We start from the raw sequence: 16,294 nt of genomic DNA on the forward strand, positions 1-16,294 counted from the left end.
CTTTGAAGCATCGAACTCGTGGATGAGTGGTAGCGTCTCCGTCTCACACTCCGGAGACCCTGGTTCAATTCCCACCCAGCCCACCTTGCAGGTTGTTTTTTATTCATTAAGTGCATGCCGGATTTATCGCTCACGGCCAACGCCGCCGAATCCGACACCGACGACACCGGCTTTTCTGCGACACGAGCTCCTTAACGCTGTCGTCCCCTCCGTCCCCTACTCCCCGCTACCTTGCGCACGACGGAAGACGGCGCGGTTCTTCTCCCCTTGCCTCCCTTGCGCGCGCGAAATTGAGCCACCATCGTCGGCTCGAACTCGCACGCTTTCACTCGCACACACAGAATATACGGCGCGCGGGGAAAATGTTATCGCCCTTGGACTTTATACGGAACTTCACGATGACGTCGGCGATGATGGCAGAAATGCGCCTAGAGTATCCAAATAATCGCTGTCGCAATAAAATAAAACTTGCTTTCTGACACTGGTATGGTTATCGGAAGCAACATCCGAAAGTGCACCAAGCAGCAAGAAGCGCTTGCCCGCTGCATAGGCCTTCAGCGCTTATCGCGGTCGCTGTTATCAAGGGGATGGAAATGTGATGCCACTGGTAGGCGAGGAATCTTGCAACGTATTTGGAGTACTCACAACATTGAAAAGAGCCACAACTTATTTGAGAGACTTAATTGTCAAGTCGCATCTACATGAACAAAATGGAGAAGCTAAGAGCAACACCGCTCGCGTCGCTCACATTAAAGCTTGCGAATTAGCAAAATATCTCACGCTCTCGCTAGCAATGGGATATCACGAGAGCTCACTGCAAGAGCCCACAACGCGCGCATGCAGCGCCAAATGCTGTGATTACGTATAGTAAGCATGTGCACTGTTGATTAGGCACTCCTGGTTCTAAAGCTGTCTAACCGACCATTGAACGAAAAAAAAATAGGTGGTAGGTTACGGAGCGCATTCCTCGAATACGTTAAGTTTAACGTACATGGTTTAACGTATTGGAACACATACATGATGGATACGTTGGCAGAGAGGAAGCCGCCTGGCGCCTCCTGCCAAATATGCCCAAGCCAAGTCAAACCATTTGCAGCCATCCTATCGTTTCTGTGCCGACTACTCTTGCTAAGCCTACAGTCGCAAGAATCGCCAAATTGTCTCAGAAATTTGGCATACTCTCACAACACACGTTTCAGATAAACTTAAGGGCAGCGAAAGCTTCTTGAAACGGTTAGTGGCGAACAGCGACAGCGCAGGTATATTGAAACTTTATGCTAAAGTGGAGGCCACTGCTGCAGCCATGTTTGACAACGCTCTTTCTAAACGTCGTAAACATAACGTGCGTTGAAGTCGTGTAATAAGGTACTTTAACACATCGTACCTAAATGACAGAAACCCAATAACGTACGGAGCATGTGCAGTCAGTACAACGTTTTTTTTACGTACGTATTGCGTTTCTGTTTGCTCGCCATTATTATTCTAAAACTGCGCATAATTAATTGCACTCGTAAAGAGCTTGAGGCAGTGAGTCGAGGACACATAAAAAGATATATCTGTAATGGAAAAAAAAATCATGTGAAACTCTCTTCTTTTATTTTCGTTGATGACCACTGAAGGAAACCTTCGCTCATTTATTTTCATTCATTGGCAATAATCTTGAGGGCAGCTGCTCGAGTGTCCATCCAAAGATCCATTACGCGTGAATGCTCTTCAAGCTGCTTTATCCTAGCTTCTAAGCGTTTCAGTTGATCTCGAGTAAAATACCGCTGCCAGCCACCAACCTCACCCTTCCTGACGTAGCTGAACTGATTGAAGTCCTCCACAATAACTCTGTTGTTGGCTGCGAAAATTCGCAAGGTTGCGTTGTTCCAATCACGGTCGGCCAAATCTTGGGTTTTAGGTGCAAGGATGCGCTTCATGTTGTCGCTCGCGCACCGATCCGCAATGTCCTGAAGCAGTGCTTCCTGCTTTTCCAGCTTATCGCCGTAATCATCGCCCAGAAACCGAGCCAGTCTCAGTATCACACCTCGAGTATCCGTCTTGAGTTCCTCGTAGGTTACAAAGAAAAGGTTGGGCTGGTTCCTCAGGGCATAAGCGGACGCAATGTGATCGAAGTAGCTTCCCTGGCCAGCGCAGTCACCCTCCAGAAACGCGTCGAACAGCTCCTCGAAGGTTCCATCCCGGAAGCGATAAACGTCGAAGGTAGTGATCATGTGGTAGGAAGAGACGCACAAGTCCCACGGGTTCCTCGCTACGTAGACGTACTTGGCGTCATTGTTCATGGCAGTGGTGCTTAATGGCAGGTGGGTGGCAAACAAGCGTAGTGGAAGACTAGGTTTCCAGGCGTCGAACTCGACGACCCCTAGAACGCGCATGTTGTGCATGAACTCATCAAAACCGCTGACTGGTTCACCTTCTTTTAGAATCGACTGTATGATGTACATCATCCAGTGCGTACCACTCTTGGGGTACGTGGAGAGAACCAGGTCGCCTTTCTGGGCGCGGAACTCCAGGGCTGCTCTCAAGAGATCCGGGTCAAAGTTGGGACTGCGCGGGACGCCGTCTATAATTTGAGCGTAAGGCTTCCTTCGAGACATTGCAACAACTTCCCAGTGAGGTCGACTTCTGAAACGAAAAAAAAACCAACCCAAACTTCTTTTAGCCGTGCACCAGGAGAAAATGCTGCAGTGACAATGGCGAAAAGGAACGAACCGACACAGCAGGGCGAATATAGCAAATATGCGAAAGATATGAAAAGAAGCCTAGACAACTCCCGCAAGGCAAGTGCTAGTTTTGGTTTCAAGGAACGTGCGCTTTTCTAGCGGTTGACAGCATCCTAAGATCGGTGAAACGAAGTAGATGTGGATGTTTGCATTTCTTGCCATTCTCAAGTTTTTTTAAAACAGAGAAATGTGGGTGAACGGCAAATCACTCTTCTTTCTCTTTAGCTGGTTTTTATTTCTGTTTTCTGCAATTTTAAATCGGGCGAATCGCAAGAAGGGGTTGACTTCGTGCGTCCATCGAGCTCGCCTCCGCTCACTCGACCCAATCGCTCAACGATATCACAAGTGGCATCGCCGGCATCGCGCTCGGTCATCAGCTTTAAAAAAATCATGGGGGTTTTACGTGCCAAAACCACAATCTGATTATGAGGCACGCCGTAGTGGGGGACTCCAGAAATGTGGACCATCTGGGCTTCCTTAACATGCACCTAAACAGAAGTACACGGGTGTGTTCGCCCCCGTCGAAATGCGGCCGCCGTGAACGGGAGTCGATCCCGCGACCTTGTGCTTAGCAGCCAAAGCCACTATGCCACCAAAGCCACTAAGCAACCACTGCGTGTGACCAGCTTCGGTTATCGTGCCAAGTTTGAAGATGAGAAAAATAAGACAGAGGAGCTTGATCAGGTGTGCAACGAACGGAAGACGCCGGAAACTAGGTCAACCAAGCATTAGACGAAGATGGTCAATATCGGGGCGTGTGGTGTTATAGCATCGAGATTTCCAGTTCTGAGAACTTTTTGAGGCTTCATAATGACAACAAGGAAGTACAAGTATTTCATTCTATTTTCTGAGCAGGTATTCTTTTTGCATGAGTAAACCAATTCTGTGCAAGCCTGAGTGGACTGACATAGAAACTGTGTTACTCGACTCATTCGTCATGACGGTAGCCCATCTGCTGCCGGTGAAAGACATTAAATGAAGGACTTGAGTGGCGTGTTTGTTGGGCTGCATACTTTGAGCACTCTTTGTCGACATGTACAACCAAGGCTAAAGTAAAAAAAAAGAGAGAGAGAGCCGTGAAGTTTTCTGAAGTTTCAAGAGCAATGACGGCAATACGATGCATGCACGTAATTCCTTGTTGCCTTCTGGTGCGTCACTGCGTGGAGGCCACTTTTTTACATTTATATATTTTTTCTATATAAGTTTATTTGTATTGGGTTGAGTATTGGTTGACTGAGTCATCGGCCAGTTTTTAATCGATCCACTTAACTGCACACGAACAAAATTAGTGGTGGTGACAGGAAGTTATTTGCTTCACGCTAACTACCACTTTATCTGTGGGCTAGCTGAACTGGAGCCCTGAGCTTATATGCAAGTTCGGAATTTCAAAGGGACTACTTTCAAGCAATTCAGTTTAACAGAGGATATTGGTAGTTAACGACGATTTGCTGTCTAAATATTCCTCATAATAGTTGCTTGGCACTTGCCTGAACGAGCGATGCGCCAGTGCTTCAAAAATGAATAGAAGCTTGCAAGGTAAACGTGTCATAAAAAAATTCACCAACGATCATCATCATCATCATCATCAGCCTGGTTACGCCCAATGCAGGGCAAAGGCCTCTCCAATACTTCTCCAACTATCTCGGTTATGTACTAATGGTGGCCATGTTGTCCCTGCAAACTACTTAATCTCATCCGCCCACCTAACTTTCTGCCGCCCCCTGCTACGCTTCCCTTCCCTTGGGATCCAGTCCGTAACCCTTAATGACCATCGGTTATTTTCCCTCCTCATTACATGTCCTGCCCATGCTCATTTCTTTTTCTTGATTTCAGCTGAGATGTCATTAACTGGCGTTTGTTCCCTCCCCCAATCTGCTCTTTTTCTATCCCTTAACGTTATACCCGTCATTTTTCTTTCCATAGCTCGTGGCATCGTCCTCAATTTAAGTAGAACCCTTTTCGTAAGCCTCCATGCTTCTCCCCCGTACGTGAGTACTGGTAAACACAGCTGTTATACACTTTTCTCTTGAGGTATAATGGCAACCTGCTGTACATCATCCAAGAATGCCTGCCAAGCACACCCCAACCCATTCTTATTCTTCTGATTATTTCAGTCTCATGATCCGGATCCGCGGTCACTACCTGCCATAAGTAGATGTATTCCCCTACCAATTCCGGTACCTCGCTACCTATCGTAAATAGCTGTTCTCTTCCGAGACTGTTCAGCATTACTTTAGTTTTCTGCAGATTAATCTTTAGACCTACCCTTCTGCTTTGCCTGTCCAAGTCAGTGAGCATGCATTGCAATTGGTCCCCTGAGTTACTAAGCAAGGCAATATGATAAGCGAATGGCAAGTTACTAAGGCATTCTCCATTAACTCTTATCCCCAATTCTTCCCAATTCAGGTGTCTCAATACCTCCTGTAAACACGCTGTGAATAGCATTGGAGAGATCGTATCTCCCTGCCTGACGCCTTTCTTTATAGGGATTTTGTTGCTTTCCTTATGGACTACGGTGGCTGTGGAGCTGTTATAGATATCTTTCAGCATTTTTACATATTGCTCGTGTACACCCTGATTCCGTAATGCCTCCATGACTGCTGAGGTTTCGACTGAATCAAACACTTTCTCGTAATCAATGATATATATATATATATATATATATATATATATATATATATATATAAACGAGAAGAAAGGGGGTTAACCGTGGGACCCGATAATTAGAGTCATATAATGAGAAGCCAACAAACACACACACACACACACACACACATATATATATATATATATATATATATATATATATATATATATATATATATATATATATATATATATATGGGTTGGTTATATTCCGCACACTTCTCGATCACCTGATTGACAGTGTGAATATGGTCTATTGTTGAGTAGCCTGTACGAAATCCTGCCTGGTCCTTTGGTTGACAGAAGTCTAAGGTGTTCCTGATTCTATTTGCGATTACCTTAGTAAATACTTTGTAGGCAACGGACAGTAAGCTGATTGGTCTATAATTTTTCACGTCTTCGGCGTTTCCTTTCTTATGGATTAAGATTATGTTAGCGTTCTTCCATGATTCTGGTACGCTCGAGGTCATGAGGCATCGCGTATACAGGGTGGCCAGTTTTTCTAGAACAATCTGCCCACCATCCTTCAACAAATCTGCTGTTACCTGATCCGCCCCAGCTGCCTTCCCCCATTGCATAGCTCCCAAGGCTCTCTTTACTTCTGCCGGCGTTGGATTGTGGGATTTCAAACTCCCCTAGACTGTTCTCTTCCATTATCGTCGTGGGTACCACTGGTACTGTATAAATCTCTATAGATCTCCGCAGCCACTTGAACTATCTTATCCATAATAGTAATGATATTGCCGGATTTGTCTCTTAAAGAGACCCTGAAACGATTTTGATGATTTTCTACAAACACACTGAGTCGTTAGAGTAGGTCCTTCTGATCATTAATTGACACATCTAAGTGCTCCGCGTAAAGTGTGTAATTTATTACAAGGTTTTAAAAATGCACATCGCTGCCGATCGCAGCACACTGCTCGGCAGAATTTTAAGCCTCCCCTACCCATATGACGGAATTGATTGATTGAAAACTTTTTTTATTCCACCGAGCTAAGGTGGCCGCCTCTTAACCTACACGTAGGTAGGGGCCGTTGAGGCTGTGAAGACTAACCGTCCTCAACGCGCAGAGACTGCTTCGTCCTCCCCCCATAAGACGGAAATCACCCATATGACGTCAGTGGGGCGAGCTATCCGAATGGCTGACCAGGGCGCGTGATCGATAATTTTTCCAAATTTATGGTAAACAAATGATGTTCGTAATAGTTGGAATGTTAGTTAATTTGTTTTTATAAAAGTAAAGTAACATAAAGAGAATCACAAAAACAATTTTTCAGTACACTTAAGCACTTCCGGCACACAGCAAGTGTCGTCTGCTTGTGTTACAACGTACTCCATTTTGACGAGAGCTCCGCGGTCAGAGTCGGTCTCAGTCTTTTCGCGAGCACTATGATTCGACTTTGTTGCCTTGTGGACAACAAACGTAGCGACTGACAATATGTCAAGCTGCGGACTGGCTGCAGCGCATCGGACTACCGCTATCTGATAGGCGCCAGGATTTGCGCGATCACGGCCATCACTGTACACCGGAAGATTACTAACGCAACAGCGTTTCGCGAGTCCGGTATTGGGGTAAACGCAAGCGCAAGGGGACAGGGCCTGGCCATGTCCGCTTGCTTGTCGTTTCAGGGGATGAACAGAAGTGCAAATGTGAATGGTCTGCACGGTGAAGCCACCTGGTGGCATAGAGCTCAACCACACCTAGTAGCAGTAACAAAATGTATTCTTCTTTGCTGTTGGTGTAAATTTTTTGCAGGAGTGTAATCGTTGAAATGTCGTTTTTGTGAATGTTTGAAATGTTTTACACTTGGTTAGAGCTATATTAGCTCTTTCTTTGGCTGGTCAAGTTCTGCGCCAACGGGTGGCTGGACCGTGGGTGGCAACAGGTGGCTGGACCGAGCGTTTAGCTACGCTAAAGGTACACTAAAATTTTGTCATCAACTTGAGTTTATGCCTCCACCGTTCCGCCGAAACGTTCAGCTAGTGTGTCATTACCGGAATACCAGACACGTTCGGCGCTACGACAGAATGCTCCTAACGCACGCTGCTTCGATAGCTCTCGCTTGGGGTCGACGGCCAAGCGGCTAGCGGAGAGGTTTCGCGCTGGCGGGCTCCAAAACAACCTGAAGTTGACGATGTGACGTCGCATCGTGACGCAGAACCAGTGAACGCGGAGCTTAGCCCCGATCGCTCGGCGAACGAGTTGAGGAGGAAAAGCATGGCTAGAGAGGAGGGTAACTTGTAATCGCTTGTAGCTCCGTTAATACGTAACGCTTCACTTAAGTTGTGGTGTGAATGTTCTACTTAAGCTGTACCCTACGCATCTACAAAATTTGTCCGAACCGTTTCAGGGGCCCTTTAACGCATACATCTCATTTTCGCCAATTCCTGGTTTCTTCTTTACTGCTTTTAGGCTTCCTCCACTCCTGAGCATGTTCAATTCTATCCATATTATACTTCCTTATGTCAGCTGTCTTACGCTTGTTAATTAACTTCGAAAGTTCTGCCAGTTCTATTCTAACTGTACGGTTAGAGGCTTTCATACATTGGCGTTTCTTGATCAGATCTTTCGTCTCCTGCGATAGCTTACTGGTATCCTGTCAGGCGGAGTTGCCACCGACTTCTATTGCACACACCTTAATGATGCGCATAAGGTTGTCGTTCATTTATTCAACACTAAGGTCCTCTTCCTGAGTTAAAGCCGAATACCTGTTCAGTAGTTTGATCCGGAATTCCTCTATTTTTCCTGTTACCGCTAACTCATTGATCGGCTTCTTATGTACCAGTTTCTTCCGTTCCCTCCTCAAGACTAGGTTAATTCTAATTCTTACAATCCTATGGTCACTGCAGTCCACCTTGCCGAGCACGTCCACATCTTGCATGATGCCAGGGTTAGCGCAGAGTATAAAATCTATATAATTTCTAGTCTCGCCATTCGGGCTCCTCCACGTCCACTTTCGGCTATCCGGCTTGCGGAAGAAGCCATTAATTATCCGCATATTATTCTGTTCTGCAAAGTCTACTAATAGCTCTCGCCTGCTATTTCTAGTGCCTATGCCATATTCCCTTACTGACTTGTCTCCAGCCTACTTCTTGCCTACCTTGGCATTGAAGTGCTTATCAGTATAGTGTATTTTGTTTTAACTTTTTCCATCATCGATTCCACCCTTTCGACTTCCTGGTCATCATGAATGAATGTAGGGGCGTAGACCTGTACGACCTTCAATTTGTACCTCTTATTAGGTTCCACAACAAGACCTGCCAGCCTCTCGTTAATGCTATAGAATTCCTGTGTGTTACCAGCTATATTCTTATTAGTTAGGAATCCGACTCCTAGTTCTCGTTTCTCCGCTAAGCCCCGGTAGCACAGGACGTGCCCGCTTTTTAGCACTGTATATGCTTCTTTTGTCCTCCTAACTTCACTGAGCCCTATTATATCCCATTTACTCCCCTCTAATCCCTCCAATAGCACTGCTAGACTCGCCTCACTAGAAAACGTTCTAGCGTTAAACGTTGCCATGTTCTGATTCCAATGGCGGCGTGGCCACCAACGATTATGATACTCCTTAATGCGAAATTTAAGCGCAGCTTTATACGTGTATTCATTTCGCGATATATTGGCTGGCGCGGACAATCTGTCTCGCGCAGCACATTCCAAAGGGACCGAAGTGTGGTGCGTCTGCCTCCCTAAACGGGAGATCGCGGGAGGCAGCACGTGGGTGACGCGCCGGTGCGATTCACAGCAGCCGGAAGACGGCGCGCTTTCTCCCCGCTTTCCTCGCTTGCGTGCGCGAGATTGAGGAGCGACCGCCGGCTCACGCTCGCAAGCTTTCACTCGCACATACAGCACACGGCGCGCACCGACGGTTATATCGCCATAGGACTTTGTACGGAAGCTCACGGCGATGGCGACGGAGAAATGCGCCTGGAGTGTCGATATAAATGTTACCGCAATAAAAAACGCTTAGTAAACTCCACCCCCTTCAGCGGGGTCTCCGGTCTCCGCGAGCTGGCCAATGTCACCGCGGGCCCAGCGGCCCCGCAAGAGAGCACGAACACATCCCGCTGGCATGCGAAGCAAGAAAGGAGGCTTTCCGCAGCAGCCCTCTCCCTCAACCTTCTGACCTCATGAGTGACGACACGGAGGCACTGTTTTGTTTGTGAATTGTTTCCAGTTCGATACCCAGCAGCCGCCAGTGGTAGAAGCGGCGCTGGCGCAGCCTATCGGCATGCGAGCGAGCGCCCCACGGTATCTATACGGAGTTTCCGCAGCCTGGCTTAGATGTGATGCAGTAATTTGCCCTGATATTTGAACGCGAGAACGTTAAAGGCTCTGTGTCGCAGAACATGCGACGTCGGTGTCTCGTGCCCACCGTCGATTAGGGTTACGGCAAAAATGATTCCAAACCGAGGAAACTCAATCACGCAGGGCTTCCATGTAGTGCAAAGATGTTACTGTACTAATTGATTTTCTCAAAGTAAAATACGCAATAAAAATCATAAAGTACGACTTACACACAACCTACAGTCATGATCCCGTTGGATTGCAATTCGAATGTATGAGAAAACATGATTATGTTAATGCGGAAAGTCAAACACAAGCCCCCTTTCCAGCGTTTTCACCATTCATGTACCGGCCACAGAGCGGCGACAGAGTGGCGCGCCCGGTTCTTAACAACACCTCCAGATGGCGCTCGCCTCCGTCGCACCGGGCAATGTGGCCGCGTGCCCAGCGGACCTGCAAAAGAGCACTGAAACATCCCGCTGGCATGCGAAGTGGGACAGGAGTCCTTCCGCGGCAACCCTAGTCTAAGTGTAATAACGACAGAAATATGGAAAGAGAAGCGACATCCTCGTTGGAAAGAAAGAAAAGAAACCAAAAAAGCTAGTGGAATAGGGTGATACGAGAAGCAATGGCCGAACCACAGAAAGCATCCCAAGAGCACAGGCAGGCAAAAAAAAAGAAAAAAAAGAAAGCGCAGTTACCGCAGGATGGAGTAACCATAAAATGGGAAATATAGCGGGAGAAAAAATTCCTGGTTGAAATACTGGTTAAAGCAAAGATAAATGGTGAAAGTGAGCGTTGGTTGTCAGAAATACGCGTGAAAAACAAGGCCGCGCCTAGAATATTTTCCAACCACATAAACTTATTAGACAGCAAGCCTGGCACAATACAACATATCCTAAACCACGATGGAAACAAACTGAAAGGGGACGCAGCATTAAATTATATGTGAAAAACAGTAGCCGAATTATTCCAAGGCAATGACGAGGTTGTATTCGAGGAAAAAAAATGTGCATGAATGAAAACCAGATGGAAAAGGAGCTGGGGCTCATAAATTTCACCTGGAAAAAACCCGAAGAGGACTTTCGTAAGCGCATAGCCACATCCCTAGACGAGGCTCCCATTACGCTGATTAAAGAACTAGGACAAAAAGTAAGGAAGCTCTGTTGGAAACAGTAGAAAAAAACCTTAAAATATAGACGAATACCAGACAGTTGGCGACAAAGTAGAATGAATTTAATTTATAAAGCTAGGGGAATAAAGATAGAATTCACTCGTATAGACCATTGACTATTACATCGGTAATATACGTGTTAGAATGCACGCCATTAAGTTAAAGCTGCAAGCATGGGCAGGGAATAATGGCGTTTTGGAAGAACTTCAGAATGGCTTCAGAATCGGTAGGCGTCCGGATGATAACTTATTTGCTCTGACTCAGGGAGTTGAAATTTTCAGAGTAGAAAAAAGACCGTTATATGGGGTCTTTTTAGACATTACACGAGCGCAGGACAACGTAGACCGTAACATTTTGGGAGAAATTCTGGAAGGGGAAGACTTAGGTGATGATTGTCTACAGCTTTTGAGAGAGATTTACCTAGAAAATACCGTTTCCGTTGTATGCGTAGGGATGAGGAGCGAGGAGAAAGTTGATATCAACAAGAGACTGAGGAAGGGTTGCCCTTTTCCTCCGTTCTGTTTATCATGTACTTGGTGAGGATGGATAGGGCGCTAGAAGGAAGTAATATTGTATTTAATCTCTCATACGAACAGGCGGGTACAGTAGTAGAGCAGCAGCTTCCAGGTTTGTTTGATGCTGACGACATTGTATTGCTAGCTAACAAGCAGAGCAATATGCAACATCTGAATAATATCTGTTGACAGGAAGACTAGAATCTAGGTCTGAAATTTAGGGTTAAAAATCAAGTGTTGCGGTATTCAATGAAAACTCTGGACAGGCAGGGTCAATAGAGGGCCAGGAAATACCTCGCGTGAAAGGATAGAGATGCCATGGGATATCGATTAACGAAGGGAACAGATATATGGAAACACAGGAAGAAACAATAACCGTAAAGGGGACGAGAAATGCGGCCATAATAAAACACAGAGCGCTATGGAGATACAACTGGTACGAGATGCTCCTCGGTATGTGAAAAGGTGCAATGGTTCAAGGACTTACATATCGAAATGTGGTTGTTTACTTAAAGTCAGGGGTACAATCAAGACTCGATGACAACCAAAGGTCAGTGGGACACCTCCCATCGGGCGCTCACGGGAAGACAACAAATGAAGCTGTGCAGGGTGATAAGGGCTGGACTTGTTTTGAAGTGAGGGAAGCTCACAGAAAAAAGTATTATGATGAGTGACTGAGGAATTTGGAAGAAAGCAAATGGGCTGCGAGAGTTATCCAGGTATTTCTACAGGAAAAACATTGATTCACAGTGTTGGAAAAGAGCTAGGAAGCTTACCAGCACGTATGCGACCTGTATGGTGAGCAACATGGCAACAAAGAACGTCAAGCGGAAAGTCAGAGAGGCTGAAAAAATCTCATGGGTGGCGGCAATGGAAAAGAAACCTGCTGTGAGTAACTACTGAAGAGGCAAAAAACAAAATCAGGAAGCAAACTATTTATGATAAATCAAAGGGATGCTTTTTACATTTCGAAGCTAGATCAGGATGCCTTAGAACACGCACTGTTAAACCGAGATACAACAAGGAAGAAGGAGCATCTGCTTGCTGCGGCAGAGCTAGGGAAACGATGGAGCATGTCTTTCAGAATGTGAAGATATCTGCCCAGCGGTCGCTTTTGGCACCTCTGGCCTCCTTGAAGCCCGAGGGTTCAGCGAGGGCAGGGGGGAAGTAAACATGTCCGCAGTAGAGATTAGTAAGCGGCAATTGGAAGATTGGTGGAAATACCGAAACGACAAACAACGGAGGCGTGAAAAAACGAAGTTCATAATAGGGGTGCAGAAAGTTTGGTTATGGGAATTCATTGTAGGTCTTTTTGCCTTTTCTTTTTTTTTGCTTTAACATATGTAGGTTATTCGGTAATATAATAACAAAAGCGTAATGGATCAATCCACCGCCCCGTTCCAAAGGGGACGCCCATAGCATCCATCCATCCACCCATCCATCCTTCCAACGCGGCCCACGCAAGAGGCCGCGTCTCACCAGAAAGCTCGCCCTTCGTGCATAGCGTTCACCGCCAGCGTTTCCCGGTGCGTTCACCGCCAACGTTTCACCAGCCCATGATTCCGAGCCTATGCGGAGCGTGCTCAGCGTGCGTTTTGTGTGTTTGAATTTATTCAGTTTGGCAGTCTACTGCGTACGGAACGCTTTTGATATAAGGAGGCACGTAACAGAAGGCGTCATTTTGCTGGCGGCATGCTTTCGTTATAAACAAGTCGCGCGCTCGACGGTGTCTTGCCCATAGGTAATCTGCGACCACTGAAGTTACGTGCAGCGACAGTGCTAGTTAGAAACGTTGCCGCAGGCATTCAGCTGCACGCTGCAAGAGGTCAGTTGGACGCGTTATCTTGAACTTACCGAAAAGGCATGAGGAATCCTTGTTTTATGCTGAATAAAGTATAAAGCCCATAAAAGCGACCTTGCGCGCGACAGCTACAAGCGATGCGATGGAGATGGCTGTCGCGTTCGCTTGTCGCCTACAAGTCGTACTCCGTGCGAGCGACGATCTTGAGTGACGCCTCCCCGGTGCTGCCGGTATGAGGGCTGCAAACACGCCTGATGCGTGCTTTAGTAATTTAAGTTGATGTATTTTACTGTAAAAAAGTAGCATAAAATATTTGCGAAGGTCTTGCAGTAGGTTCTTATCCTTGCACGTATAAAAATTAAATCTATTGCTAGTTCCGCACGACAATCAGTAATATTTGAGCGATGTACACCCAGTTCCCGCTTCGCGCTATTGGCTAGTCGCTCATAGCACTTCCGGGAGACAAGCGACGATTTCTAGATTTCCACAACCGAGCGATCTGTTCAAGCGACGGCCCGTTTTGTCGCTCGAAGCTGTCGCTCGTCGCCGTCGCGCACTAAATCGCTCTCATGGTGTTTAGCCCTAAGACTGAACTGTTTTTACTTATGTTTTGAAATGGTGTGATTATATGTCTGATTTTATGTCTCCTGTTGAGGTTTTCGAGCCCGGTGCGAATCTGAAAAGATGCTTATGTCTAGGAACTTGGTGAATTGTCAAGCAGCGTGTTATGCATCGGCATTGAATATAAGGGCTGCAGTGTGGAATTCCGATTGCACGGGCGCTTTGCATACGCTTGTTGTTTTGAACATGCCTGTGCATTTGGTAATATGAGTTGGCGTTTCAGTGTTACGTCAGATGAACAGCTAAATCACCCTTCCTCTCAAGGTCACAAGCATAATGTGTGCATCTTGCTACTCCATGGCAGATCAAAATGTGTTTATTGCTTTAATACTTTTAGTGAAGAAATAAAAGTATCAAAATAAAACGTTGCTTTAATTCTGTGTTACCAGTCGTCTGTCGTACACAAAACAAAGAGTTCGTCTAATCAACTAATAACTGGGGTCTAACTGCAACTTCTACATTCCTTCAAGAATGTAAAGTGCTAGATTTCAAACTGCAGCACTAGTCGAGTCTGTCAAAAATGAACTCCATTGCGCACCTCATATATGAAAATAAGTTCATGCCTTTTAATAAGATTAGATGAAGGCCCCAGTGAACTGTCTTGTTATTATAGCAATGTGAGTAAGCTTGCCATAACAAGCCCTGTGGCCCTTTCTTATAAGCACATCCAGTCATATGCATTGAACTGAAGGACCATATTTTGATGCCTACTGGCCATTATGTTTGCAGATATGATCCTCAAATTATGGCTTGAGCAGTGGCACAACCACAGATGGTGCGGGGGGCACACTGGGCACGTGCTTAGGATGTGGCACAAGGGCTGTTTGCGACACACCAGACTAATCACAAACTCATGACATCTGAGAATGACTCATATTCTATTTATTAGCAGCATTTTAACATTAAGGCTGAACGAGGATGAACTTCCGGTTATTTCTTTCTTGTTTAAATCTAAAAATTTAAGTTAGTTTAGCAGTTGACTGTTTCAGTCATTTAGATGTTTCGCATGCATTTCAGTAGGAAGACTAAGAACTAAGACTTTCTTTTAGTGCTGTGACTTTGACTGTCTTGATGTCGTGTACACCAAGTGCTCGTGTTAACTTTTGCACACGATATTTTTCAGGCACCCGCTTTATATAACGCAAGAAGGCAGTTTCAAGGACACATGGATGTCAAAGAGCGAGCCCAGTGTGACTCCACGTAATGCAGAGGAGCGCACGCCAAAGAATCAAAATACATTGCCATGCAATCTGGACGAGAAAACTAGAATGTGGGTACATTGGGTGTACCATTTGACAAAATGTCAACAGAATGAAAATACAGTACGTCACACGAAGGTGAAAATTCTCACGGGATCTAGGCAGTCATCTTAACATGTTATATTTACGTAATGTCTCTGATGGGAAAGTGAAAATCAAGTATGCTCTCTGGAGACAAACACATAGGAGCAAGTGTCATTGAAAAGTAGGAAATGTGCTTAAAAAAGCTGATTAGTTTTGTGAGAAGAGACTGCTCTTTGTCTTGCCTCTCAACAGATATATCCATGTGATAAAAAATAGTGGTACAATGAAATTGCATATTTGCTTAGTGACACGGTACATACTTGCAATGAGCAAGGTGCCTGCGTTCACTATGAAAAGGAACAGCTCATGCTTGGTTAGGTGCTTACATACATTTAACAGCTTTAATAGCTTACATTTAACAGCACTTGAATGCAAGGGTGCAAATACAAACCACCGTGATTCTGTATTTTAAATGCTGACATGAAGCAGACAGATTTTCATGTCTTCCGTTTTATGCATTTCTTACACGTAATTTTAGAAGTATGGCTTCCTTTTAGGCTTCATAAAGGGGAAGCATTGGGGGAAGGGAATCCCATGATTAAGAAGTGATTATCGTTAACGTGCATGCTCACGAAACCAGTTAATTAGAACCACTTGCGGCTCCCGAAGCAATAGCAAGGAGCAATTGAGGCCTTTAACTGTGTACACAGTGGTGTACACCTTACCTCTTAGAAGCCGGAGAGTCACTTGGAATTGAAAATTATTTTAAAAATGTTAAATTGTGGTTTCTCCTTCTGTGAAATAGTCATATGAAAGCTTCTGGCAGGTATTTGATATCTTGATTAGGGTGACTCAGTCTGCTTGCCAACCAAATATGCTAGTGGAGGTAGAGATGTGTTCAATGCAAAGAACTGAGAGCATCTGAGTAGAACACTTGTTCATCAATTGGCGGATGTGAACATATAGTGTTAAGCAAAAGCCCCTTAGTTTCATGGCTTTGTAGACATAATTTTTATAAGGCAAAATAAAAAGCATTTTTGCACATAGTAAATTTCTGGACTTAAGATGGAGTGCAGAGTGAGGCGATGTATTAATCTTCCCAGACACATATGTACTTGTTTTGAGACGCAGATTCTGTGAAGTGCGATAATGTTTCTTACCTTAGCGCATCTTAACCACTTCAGTAGAAAAAAAAGCTTTGGTTTCAGGTAGTTTCTTCATTGTGCAAGTATATGCATAGTCG

General features: G+C 45.3%; 1 protein-coding gene across 1 annotated transcript in view; it reads right to left on the bottom strand.

Annotated features, from left to right (window-relative positions):
• Window positions 1-1,640: 1,640 nt before the first annotated feature.
• LOC135906084 (sulfotransferase 1B1-like) overlaps window positions 1,641-16,294 on the bottom strand; it is a 456,107-nt gene continuing 441,453 nt past the window's right edge. The window contains exon 8 of the mRNA XM_070532861.1: window positions 1,641-2,628. Within this exon, the coding sequence (XP_070388962.1) occupies window positions 1,641-2,600 (960 nt within the window). The 5' untranslated portion in view covers window positions 2,601-2,628. The remainder of the gene's footprint in view (window positions 2,629-16,294) is intronic.

This window comes from Dermacentor albipictus, chromosome 1 (genome assembly GCF_038994185.2).
Source record: "Dermacentor albipictus isolate Rhodes 1998 colony chromosome 1, USDA_Dalb.pri_finalv2, whole genome shotgun sequence".
Lineage (NCBI taxonomy): Eukaryota > Metazoa > Arthropoda > Arachnida > Ixodida > Ixodidae > Dermacentor > Dermacentor albipictus.